Source organism: Melospiza melodia, chromosome 6, assembly GCF_035770615.1.
Source record: "Melospiza melodia melodia isolate bMelMel2 chromosome 6, bMelMel2.pri, whole genome shotgun sequence".
Classification (NCBI taxonomy): domain Eukaryota; kingdom Metazoa; phylum Chordata; class Aves; order Passeriformes; family Passerellidae; genus Melospiza; species Melospiza melodia.
Window position 1 is genome coordinate 10,967,885 of NC_086199.1, and position 21,480 is coordinate 10,989,364.

General features: G+C 41.9%; 1 protein-coding gene across 1 annotated transcript in view; it reads right to left on the reverse strand.

Moving 5' to 3' along the window:
- Positions 1–1,410: 1,410 nt before the first annotated feature.
- Positions 1,411–21,480, reverse strand: part of RCOR1 (REST corepressor 1) — an 81,945-nt gene continuing 61,875 nt past the window's right edge. The window contains exons 5-12 of the mRNA XM_063159925.1: positions 20,808–20,969; positions 18,129–18,247; positions 14,658–14,736; positions 9,965–10,159; positions 8,897–8,974; positions 8,674–8,731; positions 7,905–8,134; positions 1,411–5,772 (exon numbers count right to left, since the gene is read on the reverse strand). Of these exons, the coding sequence (XP_063015995.1) occupies positions 5,731–5,772; positions 7,905–8,134; positions 8,674–8,731; positions 8,897–8,974; positions 9,965–10,159; positions 14,658–14,736; positions 18,129–18,247; positions 20,808–20,969 (963 nt within the window). The 3' untranslated portion in view covers positions 1,411–5,730. The remainder of the gene's footprint in view (positions 5,773–7,904; positions 8,135–8,673; positions 8,732–8,896; positions 8,975–9,964; positions 10,160–14,657; positions 14,737–18,128; positions 18,248–20,807; positions 20,970–21,480) is intronic.

A 21,480-nucleotide genomic window follows, 5' to 3' on the forward strand; every position in this document is an offset into this window, starting at 1 on the left:
TATTAGAAGCATGACCAGAAATTACATTTGCTTTTACTATTTCAAAGGCTATTTTGGTGGCTGAGCCAGAGCATGCTTTAGAAGTGAATAATAGGTTTGATATTTGGTTTTCTCTCTCCAACATCAGTCTGCATCTTTCAGACTGGAAGATGGTTTATGAAATTAAATTCAGGTTTATACTGTTACTTCATAAAGCTGATACTTGGGGATCATATTAAGATCTTGGTACATTTAGTAGCACCAAGAGTGAACTCTTCCCTTTCAGCCTTAACTCCAGCTTGTACCTGCAAGGCAGCTCCTGCTCTAAGGGAGAAGTGCTTGGTGCCACCATGTTCAGATTCCAGTTTGTTTATGTAGGACAGGCTGTAATACAGCATTAATTCAACACTGCATTCCCATTTACAAACACATACCATTACCAGGCACAGGTACATCACCTGTGCTTCCAAAACCAGTGGCATTACTGCTACTTTACCTTTGCTTTTAGACTATGTGTTCATGCAGGGGAAGTCCCCATTTCCTCACCTTTTTGTGCTGCCTGATTGAAAGGAAGGTACTTCCTTTTTACCTGTTTCTCTTTGTTTTACTTTGGGGTTTGGGGGCACATGGGGAAGAAAGGTAGGTTTGTATTGAAGATTTAAGTGCTTGGAGTTAAGTAACTCCCCTAAGAAAGCAGATTGCTACCTTACAACATCGGTACCATATTCTCTACCAGCAGGAAAATTACAAGGAATGCTTTCCAGTAAGGAAACACCCTCAGCTCTCAAAAATGCTGCTTGTGCTTCCAAAACCCCAAATCAGTCTCCATCCCTACCACTTTGCTTTACAATACAGAAATGCATGACTAATTCCTGCCCTCCATAGGCTGCAGAGGGGGAACCACCAGTGTCCTGCTGCAGGAGTTCTGCTGCCTTTAGCACACGTGAGCAAAGCACAGAACTTCGTGTCTCCTGTCCTGGGCTAACCCTGGGCTCCCAGAGCACTGCTGGGAAATCTGCTCAAAGCACTTTCAAATCCTCTCTGTGCTTCTGTGTTTAGTGTTCAGCAGCACTCCAGCATGTGAAGTCAAAACACATGATCTTGTGAAAATTCCAAGGTGCAAAATTTCCTACCCTTCTGAGCATCTTCAATAGCAACACTGCTGAGCTTTGAGGGCAAGTGTTGCCTTTTCCTATGAATTTAAATGTGTTTATTTCATGTGAAAGATGACAATCTTGTTAACTTGTACAGCCAAGTGCTTTGTACAGAAGCAAAGAGGCAGCAGTTTATTCTTCAGGTCCTCCTTACCTGAGGGATGACACTGTCAGGAAAGGGAAAACCCTTTTTGTTATCTCCTGACCAAAATCTGAAAGGTAGGGGGTCAGTTACACATCAGAACCACATTTTACATCAATAACATTTTACTACATATTTTATTACATCAATGGCTTGAAAAAATTTTATTTGATGTCAGCAAACATTGGAAATCATAGAAAAATGAATTATGTAGAATTTCACAAAGGAATTTACCCCACTATAATTCCTCATACAGTAAAATAATCCAAAACCAAATGTTACTTTTCAGTGGCTAAGCAATTTTATAATGCTATGAACATTCATCACAGTAAGTGTGCTGAATAATAGAAAACAGGCAAAAAAGACATTTAAAATATTACTTACAACAGCATTATTACAACATACTTTCTTTAAAATCCCAACGAGTATTTCATCACTTCAAAAGCTATACAGCATTTCCATTATATTTGCAAACTTAACCTTATACATCTTTTAAAATCTTGAAAAAACTTCTTTTAAGCAATCTATAAGCAGTTAACAAAATTGATAAAATCTACATAATGGAATACTATACACTCCAGTATAAATTTTATTTTAGGAGAATATGAATGTAAACACTCATTATTATACAACATGCATAGACTATACTGACCTTCCATCTTCTGAACTGTAACTTTCACTGCAATTGTGCTTTACTATCAACAGGAAAAGCTGCATTAATCCAGGGAGTGGCAGAAAGTATTTGCTTTAGGGGCATTGCACAAGATCACTAGATTTTGACTTACTGAAGACAAGCTGGAGCTAATAAAACATTTTTTCTCCTTTTTTTTTGGAAAATATCAGCCCACTCATTGCTGAATGGGCTATGTACAAATTCATACCAATTTGAAAAATAAATGCATTATCAAAAAAAATCTCCTATGATATTTTTGCATTTCATTGACTTGGAGATTTTTGTTCACAAATCCAGTGATCAAGTTAGTGTAATGCACTGTTTGGCTCATATTTGGTGTGCAAGAATACCAACAGAATATTAGCGAATTCATAGAATAAAAACTGAAATTTAAAGTGACAATGAGCATATTTTAATACATAATGTTTCTGATGTATTTGTACAGGAAAGAAAAATGCTTGTCAGGACATTGCTTTAAGAGAGAGTAAGAGTTTCACTCTTATTTTAACTATTAAAAAAGTGTTCTAGTGGACATTTATGGGGTCTTCCTGGTTGCAAACTTGTAAAAATATATTAAGAAACCATTATCCCCATAGGTATTAAATATATTGAGACACAACCATTGTGGTTGCACTACCAGGTATGGCTACTACGGTCTTAAGCATCTGATTGTACATTGTTGCTTTACTGTTAAGCACAACTGAGGCATGTATTTTTTTCCCTTGGTTATAAGATTATATTACAAAAATTGATCACTGTTTCAAACCAGTTAAACACGAATATTCAAGTAACAAGGTTGTTTTAATGGATAAGTGAAAAAAGAAGTTACCTAGCACTTTACACAACTACATAAAAATTAAATAGAACAAATGAAATTTGTTTATGCATATGCAATACACTTTTATATCTTTAAGATTTCTAAAACTAAAACTTAAACTATCATTTTCTTTAACGATACCATATTTTGCACAATAACTTATACTTAGGAGAAATAATTTCCCATTTTCCACAAAATATATATAATTATGACATTCACATCGATAGTTTAAGAAACAAAATTTAAGTGAATATTCTTATTTTATGCAGTTATCTTTGTGGACCCTTCTAGTCAGAATGCAACCAGTTGATGTATCTAATGCTTGACCCATTTAACAAAAGAAAAAGAGGGTCTTCACTTAAACAAGGTCAAACCATTTCAAAAGCTAAAATGATTTTATCGCATTTAAAAACATAGTTCAAGAGAATGTAAAAAACTAAACGTTTAAAATACAGTGCTATTATATTGCATGTATCAACTACAATAAGATAGCAGTAAACTGAAAAATAATTAAACAACTTTTTTCTTCCTAATATCACAAATGATACACGTTTCCCCCTACCCCATGGGGATGAAGCCAAAACACAACTTTTCTGATAAGATGGACAGATTTGAGGGCAAAAAACCAATGAGAGGCCTCACAGGTACCTAAGTCTCCAGCAGAAGCCTGTCCTGATGAGCTCCCCCAGCTGGGATGCAAGCTCCCACACCAGTGAGGACCTGTCTGCATGCATTGGTACCAGCAGGAGGTTCAATATTCAATACTAGAGTGTTTCTAAAGAGCAGCATTGCTTTACACCACAACTGTAACTGGATTCACAGTGCTATTTGCCCGGTCTTTATTCCTAATTCTGGCTTACTCCTAGCATTCCTTCCCACAAGAGACTCCCAGCTCCAACTGGCACAGGTCTGAAGGAACATCTGAGCCACCAGAGCTGCCAGGTCACAGCAGCAGCTAGGCAACACAGAGGATAGGGAACAGCTCCCTTCCAGCCTCCCATCACCTCAGAGGATCTCTCTGGAGCTACTAGAATGGAACTGCTCAGAAACAGCTGCCAAGTGGCTCAAAGGGCCCTTTTGGGGCTCCACACTCTAACCTGCCCTAGGAAACCCCTACCTGCGCTGTGCCTGTGTGTTGCTGCCCAGTTTCTGACATGGAACTTTCCTCCAAGGCTAAGACCAACCCCAGTGCCACAAAAGGCCACCTCCCCTGCCTTTCCTGGGGCTGTGGCCACACCGCAGGAGGTGTCAGAGCCAGCTCTGTTGCCCAGCTGACATCAGCCTGCCCTGCTCAGGTACAGAGGGCAGAGCCATCACAGCACACAGCACAGCCCAGCAGCCAAACCTCAGCACCAAGTCCAGGGCCTGGCCCTGAGCTCCATCACCTCAGCTGCAGGCCAGGCCACAGGCTAGCTCATTTCAAGTTGTATAAGAATGGTGCTGTACATCACTGTGTGCCATCTTGGCTTCAATCCTCTGTAGAGGAAGAGAGGCAAGGAAGGTCCTTTTCTCCACCTGCAAAGACACCTGGTGGTTTCTTCCAATATCATTAAATTAACCATTTTTAAATGCTTTGTGACTAGTGTTATTTTGCAGCTTTCCACTGGATAAGAAGTAATACTGCTGCTTCTAGCTTCCCTGGACACTGTCTGCTCAGCAGGCAGCAACCACCCTGTTCAAGGTGCAAAGTCCTCCCATGGGACTTGCAAGAATAGCTCCAGTTCAAGCCAGCTAGACAGGCCACAGCATAGGCCATCCGAGCAGAGGGCTGGGATTTGAAAGCTGCATGCACCAAGTATTTGGAAAAGCACCTCTTAGATTTTAAATTGCATATTTTGGTTCAGAACATGAAAGCGATGTGTGCTTCAGAAGGGTTAAAATGGCCAATGAAAATTAACCCAGTTCTTCTCCATTACACTTGCAAGAAACCAAAAACTCCTCAAGGTTGAATTTTGTGCTCCAACCCTCATCCAGACTTCCAGTGGGAGAAGCAGTTGGATGTCTTTGGCAAACAGCGCTCTGAAGAGGAATGAGACACTGGGACAGAAAGTGATCTATGGTAGCCAAATGCAAAAAGGCACATATTCCCCAAAAGGAGAGGCACCAGAGAAAGTTGTTTTGACTTAATCCCATAGAGGATCAGGAAAAAGAAAGTTGTGTAGCACTCACTTAACAAGTTACAATGCAAATGCTGAATGCCAGGGGTTAAATAGCGTATCAAACAGTTTCAGGTTAAGTATTCCCTTTTGCACTAAATAAAAGCCATTAAAATATACAGGAATAAAATGCTCAATTAGGGAGCTTTCTATGAAGCAAGAACACACAAATACAGTGGAAAAAATTGCACAAACCAGAAGTGTAATGAGTTACATCTACAACCTTGGACTGACCAAACCTTAGAAATAACATTTCCTATCACTTTGCATTATGCATGATTGCTTGCTAACATGTCCTGTCACTGCAGAACAAACCTGCCACGGCTGGCGTGTGCACAGGCCCCTCCTTTATAGAAAGCTCACTAATCATAGTGTCATCGTAAGAATACACAGGAAGCGGAGACCACGAGGCCATGCAGCAATACATACTTATACCCTAAGGACCAAGTGTTATAAGAACTCCTAACGTGTAGAGTTACTGTGGGGCTGCTAAGGAGCTCCTTGTTTTGCAGGTTGGTCAAAATTTATAGACAGGTGTTACTGGTTTTAGAAGTCCCCATGCTTAAGCATGACGTTGGTGAAATGGAGAGCTGAGCTACCTGGGTGCTTTTGAAAGAAAGTGGAGGCAGTATGGAGGAATGAGGGGAGATTAAGGCAGATGTAGCACAGGACTGGAAGCGTTTGCCTTTTTTTTGGTAATAGCTGCTTGTCCACAGATATGATGCAGATGGCTGTCTGAGGTTTGCTAATACCTGATATCCTGGATAACACAGTAGTCAACACAAATTGTTCTAGGCTACAGCACCTTCTCACGAAGCAGATGCATATCTGACATCAAGAACAGAAGTAGCCTGGAGGGAAGGGGAGAGAAAAAGCAGACATTTAGTTTAAAATCAATACACACAGGCTTTCTAGCATCTGCAAATTTCAGCCCAAATCTATGGTACTGACAGTGACAAAACATACAACCCTGCCACATGGGGCGAATTCCAACAGCTTTCACTGGGATTTGTTGTTGGGAATCTAAACACATACAAATTAAGACTAGAGTTGATGCTGCTTTAAAACCAACAGCCTCACCTACCCCCTGCAAATAAAAGGAACTACGGCCCCTTGCTATGGCAAAGCCCAAAGCCCTCACAAGTCTGATGAACCTTTCAGGAGGCTGGTGGCCAGACAGCCAAGGCATGCCAGGGAAGAAAGCACCCACGGGATTTCAGTGTTAGGCCAGCAGAGCCTTCTGGCTACTGCTGAATCCACCTGACTTGACCAGACACTGCCTGTCCCAGTGCCCCCAAGAGCAGGCACCAGCCATGCAGCACTGCACAAGGAGGAACCAGGAACCCTGTCCCAGCCCATGCAGGTCACTTGTGTCACAACCCCAGTGATGTTTCACCTTGGCCCCAGAACCACTGAGCCAGACACCCAGTCATCACTTGGCTTATGCCACCTCTGAAGGCAGGAGCTCCACATTCACAGCTTCTTTTGGTCTGGTTCCCACCACTCAGCACTTGATCTGCTCCAGAGTGGGCACCTTCCATCACTAATCTCAGGATCACACTTGTTGCTCTAGTTGTCATTTTACCAGACCTTGCTGTCATGCCTCCACTCTCCCAACTCATCTGAGATCCTCATTGCTCCAGTATCCACCCACCTGGCCACATCAGCCCAATCCAGCTCCTTCTGAAGCCATTGCTTCCCTATGTCAAGTGAAATTCCCCTTTTTTGACCTCAGCTTTCAGAAGCAAGGATGTATCTGAAGCTAGGAAGAATTCCAGAGGGCCCAGAGAAGAAAAGCTCTGCATTATCAACACATAATTCTACAGGACACAGGAAAAGACAGTAGCAAGAGCCACATATCTTTCAAATTGGTGGCTATGTACTAGCACCAATGCTGGTTTGCTCCATCTCTCAATTCTGGAAGAATGGAACAATTTCACTCATACACACCAGTGAAGGCAAGTGTTCTGAGTTTGGTTTTGTCCATTTGTCATACCTTTGGACTTAGTTCCCAAATATAAGCAACTTTGAATTGCATGCTATTAGGTTTTGTGAAGCAGTGAAGTTCTGCTTTTTAAATGTCTGAAGGACAATGAATGTCCAAGTGATGCAGCCCTAATCAGAGCAACAAAAATATACAGCACACTGAGAAGTCTTTACCCCATGCTCAACCAAAATTTGCCTTATGCTGTTGACTGTGCTTGCATTTACAATGCACAGTTTTTTCACCAAGTTGTCTTTTAAATTAGGCCAAAGGAAGTCCTTGATCAGACTTTTTAACACACAAACCTCTACCATGGTTTTCTTCTACAAGACTAAGTATTAACCTTTATTGTTAATACTGAATTTTTGTAACTAACTTCCATACTTAAACATTCTACAGCCTCTTTGTTAATTTCAAACCTACATGGCCTTTGGAAAAGTGTTAACTCTGAACCTCCATCAAGAACAGGCTGTTCCTAAAATTTGCCTTTACAGAAACAGCTGTAAACTTAAGGAAATTTTGCCTCTAGGCAACTCCAGAGTGAAGTTCCATGCACTCACGTTGCTTATAGCTTTCTTCCCTTCATTTGAGTGAAACCACTCGCCAAAAATTAAAGAGCAAGCTTTGGCTCAGAAGATTCTATGATCAAACCTAGCCAAACCTAGAAGAGCTGGGAGAACTGAGTGCAGGGGAAAAATCCAAAATAAAGATGCATGGGGTTTCAGCAGAAAGAGGTATTAAAACATCTATGTTCTGATGAGATACACATACTGTCAGAGGGCTGCAAATTTAATGTTCTCCTTCCACTTTCATACAAGCCTGGATCTCCCAATTCCCCAAATCAGTACTGGAATTGTATACCCAGATGAAGTAAAATATGCACTGACTGAAAATTGACAAAAATGGCTTTTGCAAAGACTATATATATAAATACACACCCACATCTATCTGAACTGAGCTCAGATTGGGAATTTGATGTGACTTTTAAATTGGATTTACCTCATCTTCCTCTTCAGACATTTTAGTGGAATTATCAGGAGATTTTACAGGCTTCTGGCTATTGGTTCCATTTGTCTCCTCTTTGCCATGCTCTGCCTCCCACTCCTGTAGGACTTCATCTATGTTGAAACGACGTCGATAATTTACAAAAAAGTTTTTCACTTGCACCACAGATTTGTTTCCAATCACATCAGAGATTGCCTGAAAGTCTCGGCCATATTTCCTGATTGCTAAAAGCAACAAAAACAAAAGCAGTGAGTTATTTCCATAAAGACCACAAATCAGGCTCAAGTCACAGCAGAAAGACACAAAGCTGAAGTTCTGTCAAGGTTTCAAACCTTCTTCAGATTAATGCAGAATAAAAAAAAGTCTAAACTGGGAAAGAGACACAGTTAAAACCAGTGCTGGAGAAGAGAATAGAGGTGTAGTAAAAGATGGGTGGAATCAAATGTAAGGCCTGTTTAAATCTGCCTGTACTGCTTGAAAAGTCACACAGACAAAGATGACAGCAGTGACTCCAGCTGAGTTTCACTTTCTGAAAGCTTGGACAGGCAGACATTATGTCCCAACATTCACATGATGCCATTTATGTTGCTCAGGGAGGGGAAGGAGGAATATTGTATCCCTGTTCAAATACATTCTTTGGGCATTAGTACATGGCAGTGTCCAAGTCCTCCTTCCTTACCTTCTGAAGAGAAACTCAGCTCTGAAATGAACCAGGGTTTTGACTACCAACAACTGAAGTACAAATAAACTTGTAGTGCCATACCTTGTACAGCAAGAAGCTGCTCATCTGTGGTCCAACGTGCATTAAATTTCTGGACGACCTAGACAGCAACAGCAACAAAAATTAGGTAACTTCATTTATATACTTTCACTTGTATCTGAGCTCATAAAAACCTCTCAAAAGTGCAACAAAGAATTCACTGTTAGTCAAAGTATATTATTAGCATTTATCTTCACAATTAACAAAGGTCAGAAAATTATCTCACCTCTGGAAGTCTGTATTGTTCTATACCACCTTCAAGCTTTTCTTTGAGCGCGCTGTTTGTCTGTTTGATATTCTGAATCTGAAAAGAAAGTTTCATCCCTTTAAGAAGAATTAAAAAAAAAAATCTTTGGACAAGCCCTTTTCCAGCAGCCTTGGCAGGAACCTCAAAAGCTCAGCCTTCCAGTTTTTGTCACAGCCTGCCCTTTCCAAAAAGAAAGTTTGCTATATTGGAATAATGTACAGCAGGAGCAGCTGGCAAATCAGGAGATCACATTTAATTTATTCTCTGCTGTCTACAAGTTATTTGGAGCAAGAACTGTCCCAACTTCCAGGTCTGTATAAAGCCCAGCATAAGAAGACCAAATCCATCTGCAGCAAGTAATGAATCAAAGACTGCTAAAGAGTTCAGCTTCTCCCAGAGTGCCGGAAAAAGGCTTCAGGCCAAAATACCAATTCTATTAACTTCAATAAAGAGCTTGAGACAGATCTCTGCTTCAGAAACAGCAAAATGCTCAGATCTAGGCAATAAACTCATGTAGCAAACCTGTATTTACTCACAGATATTTGAAAAACATTTGTTTAAAAGGCAGATCCACCAGGGAAGCAAAAGGTACATAAGGAATCTGTATGATACCTGTCTAGGAAAGACTAAGCCAAACAAATCTGCAGCTTCTGAAAGTACCACGTGAAAAGGCAAAGGAAAGAGCTGCTGCAGTTGGAAATTGCATACTGCTGAAACCAATGCCACCTGAGGAAAGTCACAATTAAAACTGTAGAAGGAATTCTGAACTGCAAGAAAAGCTAGGGGCCAACAAATGTTCCTTTGAGTCCCTGCTATGAACTTTCCCTAGTTTTACTTCAGGTCAAAAGTAGGCTTGCCCACGGAACTAAAACCTGAGAGATGTAAAACCCAGAGCTGCATTCAGAGCACAAGGACAGTAGCTTGTCAATTAAGGCATGTAGCATTGTGCATCATCACTGCCAAGCTCCAAGTCTCTGCCAGTTTTGCAGACTGCACCAGGCAGTGCCAGCAAACCCAGCAGTGACTCCCGTGCCATCCCGCTCGTACCTGCCGCTTGATTGAGACCAACTCCATGTCCAGTTGTCTGAGTACAGTGGTAGCAGCTGTGGCATTGGCAGAAACAGCCTCCACATCTTCCTGGGAAAGGAACATTCCTTTGGGAGGTTTCCTCTTTGCTCTGTTCTTGGCCTGTGTACTGTGCTTCTCCTTCTTCACCTGAGGGACAGTTTCAGCAGGTGGCACCTGGCAAACAGCAGTCAGTCATTTTACAAAACCAAGTATCTTTAGAGATCCCTTCCAGCTCAAACCATTCTGTGACTGATTTTTAGCCACATCAAAGGCTGGAGAACAACAATGTCAGTATGCAGACAGGAGGACATTTTTGCTTTCAGTGGCATGTCATACAAACAGTCTTATACAAATCTCTCCTTTCCTTTAGCAGCTTTCAGTGTTTACAGAGATACTGTGGTTGCCTTCTCTACCCATTCTCATTTGGGAAGACAGATGCCCAATTTTGCATTTGCTAAATGTTCTGGTTATTTTCAAACCTCCAAAACCCTTCTTCTTGTTTTCATCATCAGATCTGGACACGCCACCAAGAAGGAAACAAAGTGAAGTGTGGAAACAGAAAGAACATAACTAAAACACTTTACTGAGAGTTGTTTTACTACCTGACAGAGACAGGAAGGAATAAATCAAATTTATTTAAAGGCAAAGGATAAAGGAGTGAGGTGACAACAGTGTAATTCTTAGACTGTTACACCATTTCTTGGAAGCCAGGTTTTCTTGCATAGCACTTGAATATCAACTGTTCCATCAAAATGGTGCAGTTTTACCTAAAATAAATGTTAAAGTCTTTTTTTTGAAAAAGGAGTATTTCACAAAGCACTTCCTATTTTTATCCTTTATGTCTAAAGCAAAGACAGGTAGAGTAGCCAGGACACTTACTACAGATCCTTCAAGAGCAAAGCTGATTCTAAGATAGCAAAACCATTTCTTCCTGAAGTTACACTCAACAATCAACTCATACCTAAGATTTTTTACCCAGTGACTGGAGCCTGGCCAAGAACACAGAACAGAAGGGTGGCAAGGAGAGAAAAAGCAGAGGGGAGGCAGTTCATGTGAATCCTCTGCTTGATCACTGCAAGCTTTAAACACATTGGCTTCACTTGGTGCTATTGTTTTCCTCCTAATTTGCAGCTACATGCAGTTTCTACACAGTTTGTAGCATTTGCCCATTAGCATTGAATGCTTGCCTTTGAAACCACATGAAGCTGAGCACCAAACCCAAGTATGAAGTTCTGACTCCCAAAGGACTCCAGCACAGCTGCCATGAATAAAAGCTTTCACCCTCCTCATGGGCACAATGGCCAGAGCCCCACAGCAGCAGCAGCAGTAGTGTGGACAGTTGCCTGCTCTCAACCTTTTTCTTCCATCCATTGGTGCACAGTATTCCATGAGATCTAATGCCTAGGGCAAGCCCAGAGGTAACTCTGGCCATGGCAGGAGGGATACCCCTATGTCCCTCTGCAGACAGGAAAGCAGGTGGTGAACAGGAGAAACCAGACTGGTTAGCTATGAACAAGTGAAGTAAGTGCTGCTCTCTGCTTCAGAAGGGAGCACTTTGATAACTGAGCCAGGTAAATTATTCAGCATGGACAGACATTTCAGATCCACTCATATTTCATCTACATACACTGCTTCCCAGGACTACACAGCAATGCCTCACTGCAGGTTCAGCCTGTCTGCTGACCAACAGGCAATGCCTGCAGTGCAAACATCCCAGAAGCTTCAACATTAAAGAAAAATGATAGCAGTTTCAAATTACTGTTTTACACAGTTCAAAAAATGCAAAGCTCTTTTGTGTTGCAGACAAGAACCAGAGCTCCAGCAGAACAGTTTTTGACAGCTCCAAATGCCTCCAGGCCCCAGCAAAAATTGGAACATCTAGTCTGTCCTGGAAACTCTTCATTCCTGGCCACACACATTTCTCTTGAGAATTAAACCAATTTTTGAAAACCAGAGAGAATTAAAATGCAGGGATTTAGAAGGGATTTAGCAGTACTCCTGTTTATTTAGATATTGCCACTGCTATCCAGTGCACTTCAGTCTTACAAACTCCTTAATACAATGTTCCCTTCCTCAGATTTCACTGTGTAAAAAGAAGATAAAGGTATCTCAAGCTGCATAAAAACAGAGCATGAAGTAGGAGGCACTTCCAGGAACAAGGAAGATACAAAGGAAGCAGGTCTAGGTCATGACCTCAGTATTACAGAGTCACTATGCAAGGAAATCCAAACAGTTGCACTAACAATTAAATTTAAAAAAAGAACATTCTTCTTCCAATGATCCTCAAAAGAGGAAACAGATGAAAGATTTCAGATACTCTGAGAAATCCCAGTATTACTGGGTAAGTCAGATAGCAACCAACAGGTCTCAGAGCTGAAAAAACCATCTCTGCAGATCTGGGACAGGGAGGTTCCTTACAGTAAGAGTCCTGGGCTGCTGGCACATCACAGCCCCTGCATGTCTGACCACATCACTAAAGAAACCTAATGACCAAGGACAAACTTGTCCCCTCCTGGTTACCTGCTCTGTCTCTCAAGGCATTTCAATAAGCCCTAAATTCAGGTACTGTAGGATCAGAATCACTGAATCCTTAAGTTGGAGAAGACCTCCAAGATCACAGAGTCCAACCTTTGACCAAACACTCATCAACCAAACCACATCACTAAGTGCCATGTCCAGTCATTTCTTGAACACCTCCAGGGATGGTGACTCTGCTACGTTCCCAGGCAGCCCATTCCAGTGCTTGACAACCCTTTCAGTGAAAAAATTCTTCTTCATGTCCAACCTGAACCCTCCTTAAGGACATTTTCTCTCATTGTATCCCTGGATGTCTGGGAGAAGAGACCAATCTCCACCTTGCTACAGCCTTTCAGGAAGCTGCAGAGAGAGATAGAGGTCTCTCCTGAGACTCCTCCTCTCCAGACTGAACAGGCACAGCTGAACTCTGAACAGGCTGTGAAGGCTGTCAGCTCCATTTTCAGGACAATCCCTGTCCTGAAGAATCCCCACAAGGCTGCCATGGCACACACAGCCAGACTCAATACACTGCATGAGTTTCAGATTGGTTTGAGTGCCATGGCCTGTACCAGTGTTACAAGGAGGGCACAAAGCCTCCTCCCACACTAACATTTTCTGCAAAAATATCTTGATGGTAGCTGTCCAAACCAGACATCTGATCTGTTTTGGCCTTACATGCAGCCAAGCTGGAGAAGAACTATCCTTCTCTCTTCTGCAGCAAGTTCAGGACATGTCAGCATTGGTTGGGAAATAATAAAGGGGGTTGAACAGAGTTCTTTTACAGATGAAAGCTTTTGAAGAGCTTACAGAAAAATCTTAACTGCAAATTCATTAAAATAATGGGAAATGAGACAATAGCATTATTTACAAAACACTACAGAGTTACAGTACACTGCTGGAACTTAGCCAAATGAGAACCCTTCCTGAGTGTTGCTGAGGCTTCTGAGAACTCAGTTTCTTGTAAGGATTAATACAAATGGCTTCACATCCACTCTGCCTCCAGGAAGACATCAGGAACATGCTGGTTCCATCAGTGGAAACAACAGCAAAACCTTCCTGGAAAGTCTAGAGAGCACCCTCACGTGGGTGAAGAGCAGATGGAAATGTGGTGATTTTTCAGTTATTTCCATGCAAAATTATTTGTTGGAGGAATTAACCTCACAGAGTGACTGACAAAACCATAACTCTAGAACCCCTTTTTGACTGTGTGGGATCATGTCTTTAAACACTTCTAGAGGGTTTTCCCTAAATATAACCTTTAAAAAAATTAAGAAATAGAATGACCAGGAGAGAGAGACTGGGAGAGAAATCAGGCTAGAAGAAACCAGGAAAGGGAGCTAACTTCAAGGAAAGAAACTCTTAATCATCTTCCTGTAACTCATACATTCAACCCACACTGCTGCTGAACAAGGTGTTTTTATTTAGTAACAGGTAACCTGCAGGTTAGGCACATGGAGATGAAGTGTATGATCTCCTGCAGGGCATCACAGGCTGGGTTTTTATAACTGTTGTATTTGTGTAGCTATTTCCATCCAGAACTCTATGCCCACAGAAAATGAAGTCCTTGAAGTGAAACACAAGTATTACATTTTGAGCTGATGTGACAACAGGTTAAGGTCACCCTGCCAGACAAAATTAACTAGGCACAAAAGCTTTCTCCTTTACTTTTCACCAATAGAGCTGCAATCCTGGTGCTGGTGAAGTGACAAGGATTGCTGGGGATTTCAATACATCAGGAATGTACCTTAGAGTCTAACATGTATATAAACATTCTTCTGTTGGTCTACCTAGAAGAAAAGGATGGATCCCCCCTCCACCAAGCCATCTCCATAGGGGGATGTGCTTCTACTCCATCTCCATGCAGTTAGTTTGATTTAAACCACTGAGGGTGGTTTAAGCTAACACAGAGAGAAGATAAAAGGGACTGGAAACAATCACATAGTACATTAGCATGGGATGGTGAAGTGTTAAATTTTCCCAGCTCTATCCATAACAACTTCTTTATCTATACTTGTCTTGATCTAAGAATAATTCTGAAGACAATTCTTTTCTTGTATGACAACTAGACAAAGCACTAAAGAAAATTAGATACTGTCACGAAGTAGCTAGTAAATAAACACTTTCATTTGTACAGGAGTAAGAAACAGAATTATACCTCCTTTTTGCTCTCCTTGTTTTGTTCAACTTCAATGTCAATAGGGTTATTTCCATTTGCTTCTTCCATTTCATCCTCACTGGAAGACAAAAAGCAGAGAGTACTGTATTAGTTTGTGAGGTTCTCCTTTTCTATAAACAGCATTCTAAAACAAAAGCATGAATGCCACAGCAAGCCCAAAAGCCTTCCCTAGTTTTCTTCCCAGGATGTGGGTTTTTGGGGAGTTGGTGTTGATTTTATTTGGTATCAGTTCAAGTCAATGAATTCTAAATTCTGAGGACAGTGCATACAGGGACACTTCTCAGCAGTGTACTTAGGCAAAATAAATCTACACAAATGAAGGCAAGAGACATGAAATTAATTCCACAAGTTATCTTTCTATATCTGAAAGAACATGGGACACCAAGCATTTTTACTTTAGGCAAACTGAGACAGAAAGAAAGACTTAAAAATACAGCAAGTAGCTAAAACACAGATTCCATACAATTCCTTAATATTCAGCAAAACAGAGATGCACAAGATGAACTCCCTCAAGAACAAGCATAAACAATGCTTGGTTTTTCTTTTCTTTTTTTTTGTTTTCAGTGACAGCCTCACATTTTATTCTCCCCGGAAAAGAAAAAGATGTTATCAGTTACAGAGTAATAATAGGCATGAAATTGAGGCCATATTGAAAGCAACCTTGGCACACCTGTCCAATCTGGTTTAGGTGGAATTTTAATCAGACATCAAATCAAATGTGTTTTCATGATTTAGAATTTTTCTACTGTACACAACCAAAGTAAATTGCATTGTCCATTTGAAATGATGCCCAGAAACAGAAGAAATAAGCTGATGTAATCAAAGCATCTTTATTAATCAAAAAAAAAAAGCCTATTTTGTCATATCAAACTTCACAGTCTGTGCTGAGGAGCACCAGCTGGTGCAGGTATGTCCCAGCTCCAGGGCAGGGCAGGGCTGTGCTCACAGGGAGCAGGAGGCAGCAGGCACAGCACGTGCTGCTGAGCTTGGCTGTGGCATCAGCTCTCATCTGGACACGTCCCTGCTGCAGCCACAGCCCAAGGAGGAATGGGCTGCCATCCTTCTCCACAAGAGCAGGCACTTGTACAAACCACTTCTGCTCTCCAAAACCACCTGGCTCAGCAGCTGATTCACAATTTAGTTTGGGTCATGATGATTCCAGGGAATCCACTCCCAAGCAGCCCCTCCCAGAGCTGCACACACAAAGTCCATCACATTTGTATGGGAACAGGTGCTGAATACCTGGTCCCAAATGCACTGAGAGCTGTGTTAGTGGCAATCTGAGGGGTTGGGGAATTTCCCTGCCTAGCCACAAAAGGGATATAGAGGTATTTGAGTGAGGTACCTCAGACTGCCTCTTCTCTTAACCCCATCTCTAAAAGAACTTCCTTGTGTTCTCAGCTAGGTTCAGATTTCAGCCTTTTCACAAGTCTTTGCTGTGCTGATAATTTGTTCTTGTATTCTAGCAAGTCCCCTAGACATGAGCTGAATTAAAGCCCACCTCCTCATTTCTGCAGACACAGAATTTGCCATAACCAAAGAACACTTTTGAAGTTCTGCCAACACCAAATGGCACAGTACAACCTGAAAATCCAGGCACCCTAAACTCACCCAGAGTGGATCCCACACCCTGCATGGCTGCACTGACAAATCCTTTGAGGGTGCAGGGCTTTGACTATTTTACATAATGGAGGGGAAGAACAGAAATCAAACATCAAGCTAAGTTTGGTGCTTAGCTTCCTGCAGATGTAAACCAAGTTAAGCATTCCCAATCCAGCTGCCTTCCTCAAAGGTTACAAAATTACAGCACATGGCAGCCCATACAGTTCTTTCCCATTCACCAGATGGCCTGAGGTGCTACTTTTCCTAGCAAACAGCCATAGGTACTGAGAGGTATATTTCTAAATTCCAGTAATTTCATTTGTGAGCACAGAACAAAAAGAGAGATGAGTATTAAAAGACCTTAAACTGCATGGTCCAAGACAAACACATACTCCATACAAAAAATTCCCCCCCAATCAATAACTTAGTGGGAAAGCTGAAGAACTAAACAAACAAAAAACCCCAACAACCAGGATGGGGAGAAGAAAAATAGACAAGTCTTTGCAGAGAAGAGAAAATAATGGAAAAAGAGACTCAGGTCAAAGAAAGCCAACCAAATACTGGACAAGTTGGCTGTCAGTATTCTCCTGGCCCTGCCTGCTAAGTATTGCTGACCTAAAGGAGAGATGGGAGAGGTTGAGTGAGTCATTGGTGCAGCACAGCTCAACCCTAGAAACACTTTTCTTCCCCCTTCCCAAACAAGAGCTGCTCACATGCAGTGGAGCCAGCAAACAGCCAACTGGGAAATGCAACAACCCCTCTGAGGGGAAAGGTGTTTGCAGAATTTTGCCCAATTATGTCAGAAGTCTTCCAAAGGCAGGCACACTTCAAATCTGGGTTGCAAATACATTCATTGCATTTTAGAGCAGGTTGAGAAGGTACCTGCATCAAGAAGTTGGAGTTGCTGCTGTTCAGAGTGGTTGTTTTTGTCAGTCACCTGAAACCTCTGCATTTCTGAGGCTCTTTCAGCTCCAGAACTAGGTGAAGCCACCAAGTGACAGTAACTGTAGAGATACTTACACTGCTGACCTTCCTTCAAGGGCTTGCCTGGGTATCCAGGAGGGTGAGCTTGCAGAAAAGGCATGACTCAAGCTCATTTGCTAAATCTCAGTGTCTAATGACCTCCTGAACACCACCAGCCTCACCCAAAAGCCAAAGCACCCAGCACCACTCCCTGGAACAGCTCAGCCAGAGAGCTCATCCTAAGCTCCCCCTGTGCTACCCTCTTCTCAGTCACTCAAAATCAGAGCCTTAACTTCATCTTTCTCAGAAAACAGTTTGGCCCAGCAGGCTTTTCTTGGTCACAGTTTTCTACGATGCAGGAGAGGAAGGGTCTGTGTGTACAGGCACAGGCTCAGAGGGCTCCTGCACTGGAGCCTGTTTCCTGTAGCAGGTGCACGTTCTCACTCTGCTGAGCATCACGTGGAGGAAATAAAGGCAGATTTCAGCTCTTTCATTAATTCCTTTTACTGTCCTGCTTATCAGCTTATCAGCTTTTCTGGTTCTGCTGACAACAGTGCCAATCAGATTGTAAACAGATTTAATTTCAATTTCCCAACCCTCAAGCAGTATCATAGAAAAAGTTCTAGAATGGTGGGACTGTAACCAGTGCACTGGAGGGCAATCAGGAATTGCAGTGTCAGAAAGGGAACACAGCTTACTGCCAAGTGCCTTTTGGCTTTAAGCAAAGCAAAGCATAGCAGGGAAGAGGGGTGGGGAAAGGTGTGGTACCAGGAAACATTTTGGGGAAAATCCTGTAACTGGTTTCTTACAAGCTAACAGGAATTTCTGGGACAGACTAAAGAAATCAGTGTGTGCAATACAAGACCTTTCTGCTTGCAAACCTACCTTTCCTCACGTTCCCTTTTTTGCTTCCGAGCATGACGGTCCATCACACTGGTTTTAGTCCTTGTCTTCTTCCAGGAGTAGTAAAATTTCACCAGGCTGGCTATTGATTTGTCAGGAAGCTGTAAATTAAACATGTATCCTTTTACATGTTTATATGTAAAGTATCCCCAGAAGTTCACACACAATTGTTTTTCCAAGGAACATCTGACCTCTTGATATTGGATTCTCTCAGGCTCAAGCAAGGCAGTTCTGCAGCCTTTCCAAAAATGATCTATGGGGAGCATTTCAGGTTAGTGCCTACTATTTAGGACATTAAGGTCTCCAAAGAGCATCTCAGCAAGCTCCCCTCACCAGTCAAGCAGGTTCCCTCCAGAATAGGGGAACACAGCAAGAGCAAATCTGAAATGAGGCCTCAAAAGCGAGGTAACAATTTTAAAGCCAGAACAGACCTAAACCAGACAGTTTTAAAGCCAACACAGACATATGTAAACAATCACAGAAACTGCTGAATTGCAAACATCCCAAGCATATCTTTGATGTTTGGTTAAATAGGTTTATTCACACCATTCACATGACAAAGTCTATTCAAAGGTCTCAACAAAGGATATTTTCAAAAGGTGAAATGCTACTGTATGGGGAACTGAGAGTACAGGAAAATGGAAATTTTTTTTTTGTCCTCTTACACAAATGCCATTACCTTGTAACTAAGAATGAAAAGTCTGCCTCCAAAAAGCACAGAACTACATTAAGACTAATTCTCTACTTTTGAGGCACTTTAGAGGGATGCTCTTACACAGGACTTTTGAAAGGTGAAAGTCCAGTCTTTCCTGATGAATAAAACATGTTTTACTTAAGTGTCTGATTCAGTTTGAAGGGCAGAACAGGTGAGGAGGAAAGCAAAACTCTGAGCAAGAGCCAGATCTCTTTCACTCAAACACCGCAGTTTAAGTCTTCACCTGAGACAAGCCTGGTTCTCAAACTGCAGACTGACTTTAGGTTCTAATAACAAATCACACCAGCACTCCCACTCTGGCTCACAGCTGCACACAGGCAGAAATCCACCTGGCAAAGCACAGGTGCTAAGTCAATATTGTGTTGCCAACAGGCTGGTGTTCTGAAATTAAAGAGAGTTCCACAGAACCAACCCAGGGACAAGGCTGTTCATGACAAACATCCACTTGGCTATAAACCTGTACTAAGAGTGCCAAAATATCAGAACCAGCTCTGGTAAATAATCTGAGTTGCCTTTCATTCTCTGGCTTTGGAGATTTCTCCCCTCAGTTCCAATCTGTAGGGGTGCTAATGGGGCAGCATCTATAAACTAACAACGAACTCCTGAGCCATTGATTCCTGTCCCCTGCTAGACACAAAGCTTCATGCCATTTAATTCCTTTCATGCAGAATCACCTTCCTGGGAGTAACAGTAAAAAAAAATCATTACCTAGGGAACAGTGCAGGAGCTTGGCATCCCTGCACTGGAATGCACTTCACTCAGGGACAGAGCCATGCTTCTGCACATAAACCAAAGTGAGAATTTCTTGCTTTGGCAGTTAACCAGCCAACAGGGTGGGCTTTATGTTCCCTTTTTCCCCAGGACATTCCCCTGCCCTATTTTCCCTCCTACAGAAGAACTCAGGAATAAAGCAGCTCCACTCTTCAACAGTTCCACCACCTGACCCAAGGGAATGGGAGACCCTAGGACTCCAAGAACATTTGGAAATAAATGTCAGTAAAGGACAAGGAACATGAAGGAAGACATGATGAAAACAAGCCTCTTTCTGCCATCCTTTTGAAAAGGGACCTTCATCCTTGGAAGGCAAGTCACCTTTTACTTTTCAGCAGGATCAGCAATACAGACCTGTGTCACATGTACTTTAAAGAGGCTCAACACTCTGCAACAGCCTAGGCTCACTTCAAAGGGTCACAGACAGTGGAACTGGGTCCTGCTGGAACACCCAAGAGGCTACTTTACTGAAGGAGAGCAAAGGACAAAGTCTATGATGAACCACTTGAAGACACTCTCAAGATACAATTAATAAAAATTTTTACAACCCATCCTCTCCCTCTTTCAAAAGAAAACTGCACATTCCCTAGTCCTTCCCTTTCAGGCAGAAATCTATCCCTGAAGTTTTCAATCATACATTTAAAACAGCATCATTACCAACCTAAAGCAAAGGACTGAAGCTTGCAAGGATGTATAAACCTCCATCACAGCATCTGCTGACAGTCCCAAATCACACTAAGCACAGACTTCATCATTCAATAAAATTAATTCCTAAAAATCAGGCTATAAGAAAGGAAATCAACTTTGCACAGAGATGATCTTTACTGCATATGTGTGGGCATGTCTACAGACCATGCCTGAACTCCAGCTGAGACAAACACTACCATAGCACAAAAGGGGGCTGAAAACTGTAATTTCCAACCAAAAAAAAAAAAAAAAAAAAAAAAAAAAAAAAAAAATCACAGTCATAGTTTATCCTGAACCAGTAAAGCACTTCAGGAAAACACTTCTACAGAGACTCCGGGAATAATATTGTTTCTTTCTATTCATGGTAGCATTCTCCCTCTCATCCCCTTTGGCCTGCTCTCTCTCAAGAGCATCAGACACACATTCAGCACAAACAACACTGAAGACAACAGTCTGTTCTGCTTTCCCACTCCTGCAACACCACTTACCATCTGCTGGATCCTGTGAAAGGTTTTCCCATGGAAACTGAAGGCCTGTTCAAACAAGACCTTGTCTTCCACTGTCCATTCATCTGGGAATGGAGTAAAGTTTGGCAGATCTGCCAAAGACTTCTCAATGTTGTGCTTGTGCCAAAACAGCATGCCGAGAGCCTAGAAATAACACAGACACCAAGGTGACAATTGTAATCAAAAGAAACACTACTGGAAAATGGAAAGGGAGAGCTATGACATTTTTCTCAGGCAACACATTAGACAATTTCTGAGTGCAAGAAACCTGGAGTCCTAGGCTGTGAAGACCAGACCGAAGTTTATCAAAACCACACAGGTCATCATGTGATAAAAGATCAGCAGCAGGAAGGTGGGAGAAAAAACTTAAGCAATTACTTCAACTTTACTGATCATGGTATGCACAGATAAGAGCAAAGGCTTGGGAAGTCTACCTAAAAAAGACTGGAGGCAGCTTCTTTCCAGTGCTGGACTCCATTTCCTGGCAATTAGAAGGATGGTTTCTTTGACAGGGGTTTTTTATAATTGTTTATGGGGTTCTTTCTGAGGAGGAACAGGAAAAGAGAAGAGAATGAAACAAGAACTGGAAGAAGGAAAGAACATGCATCACCTTGACTTGCTGCTAAGAAGTCCCTAGCCCAAAGGAGGAATAAAT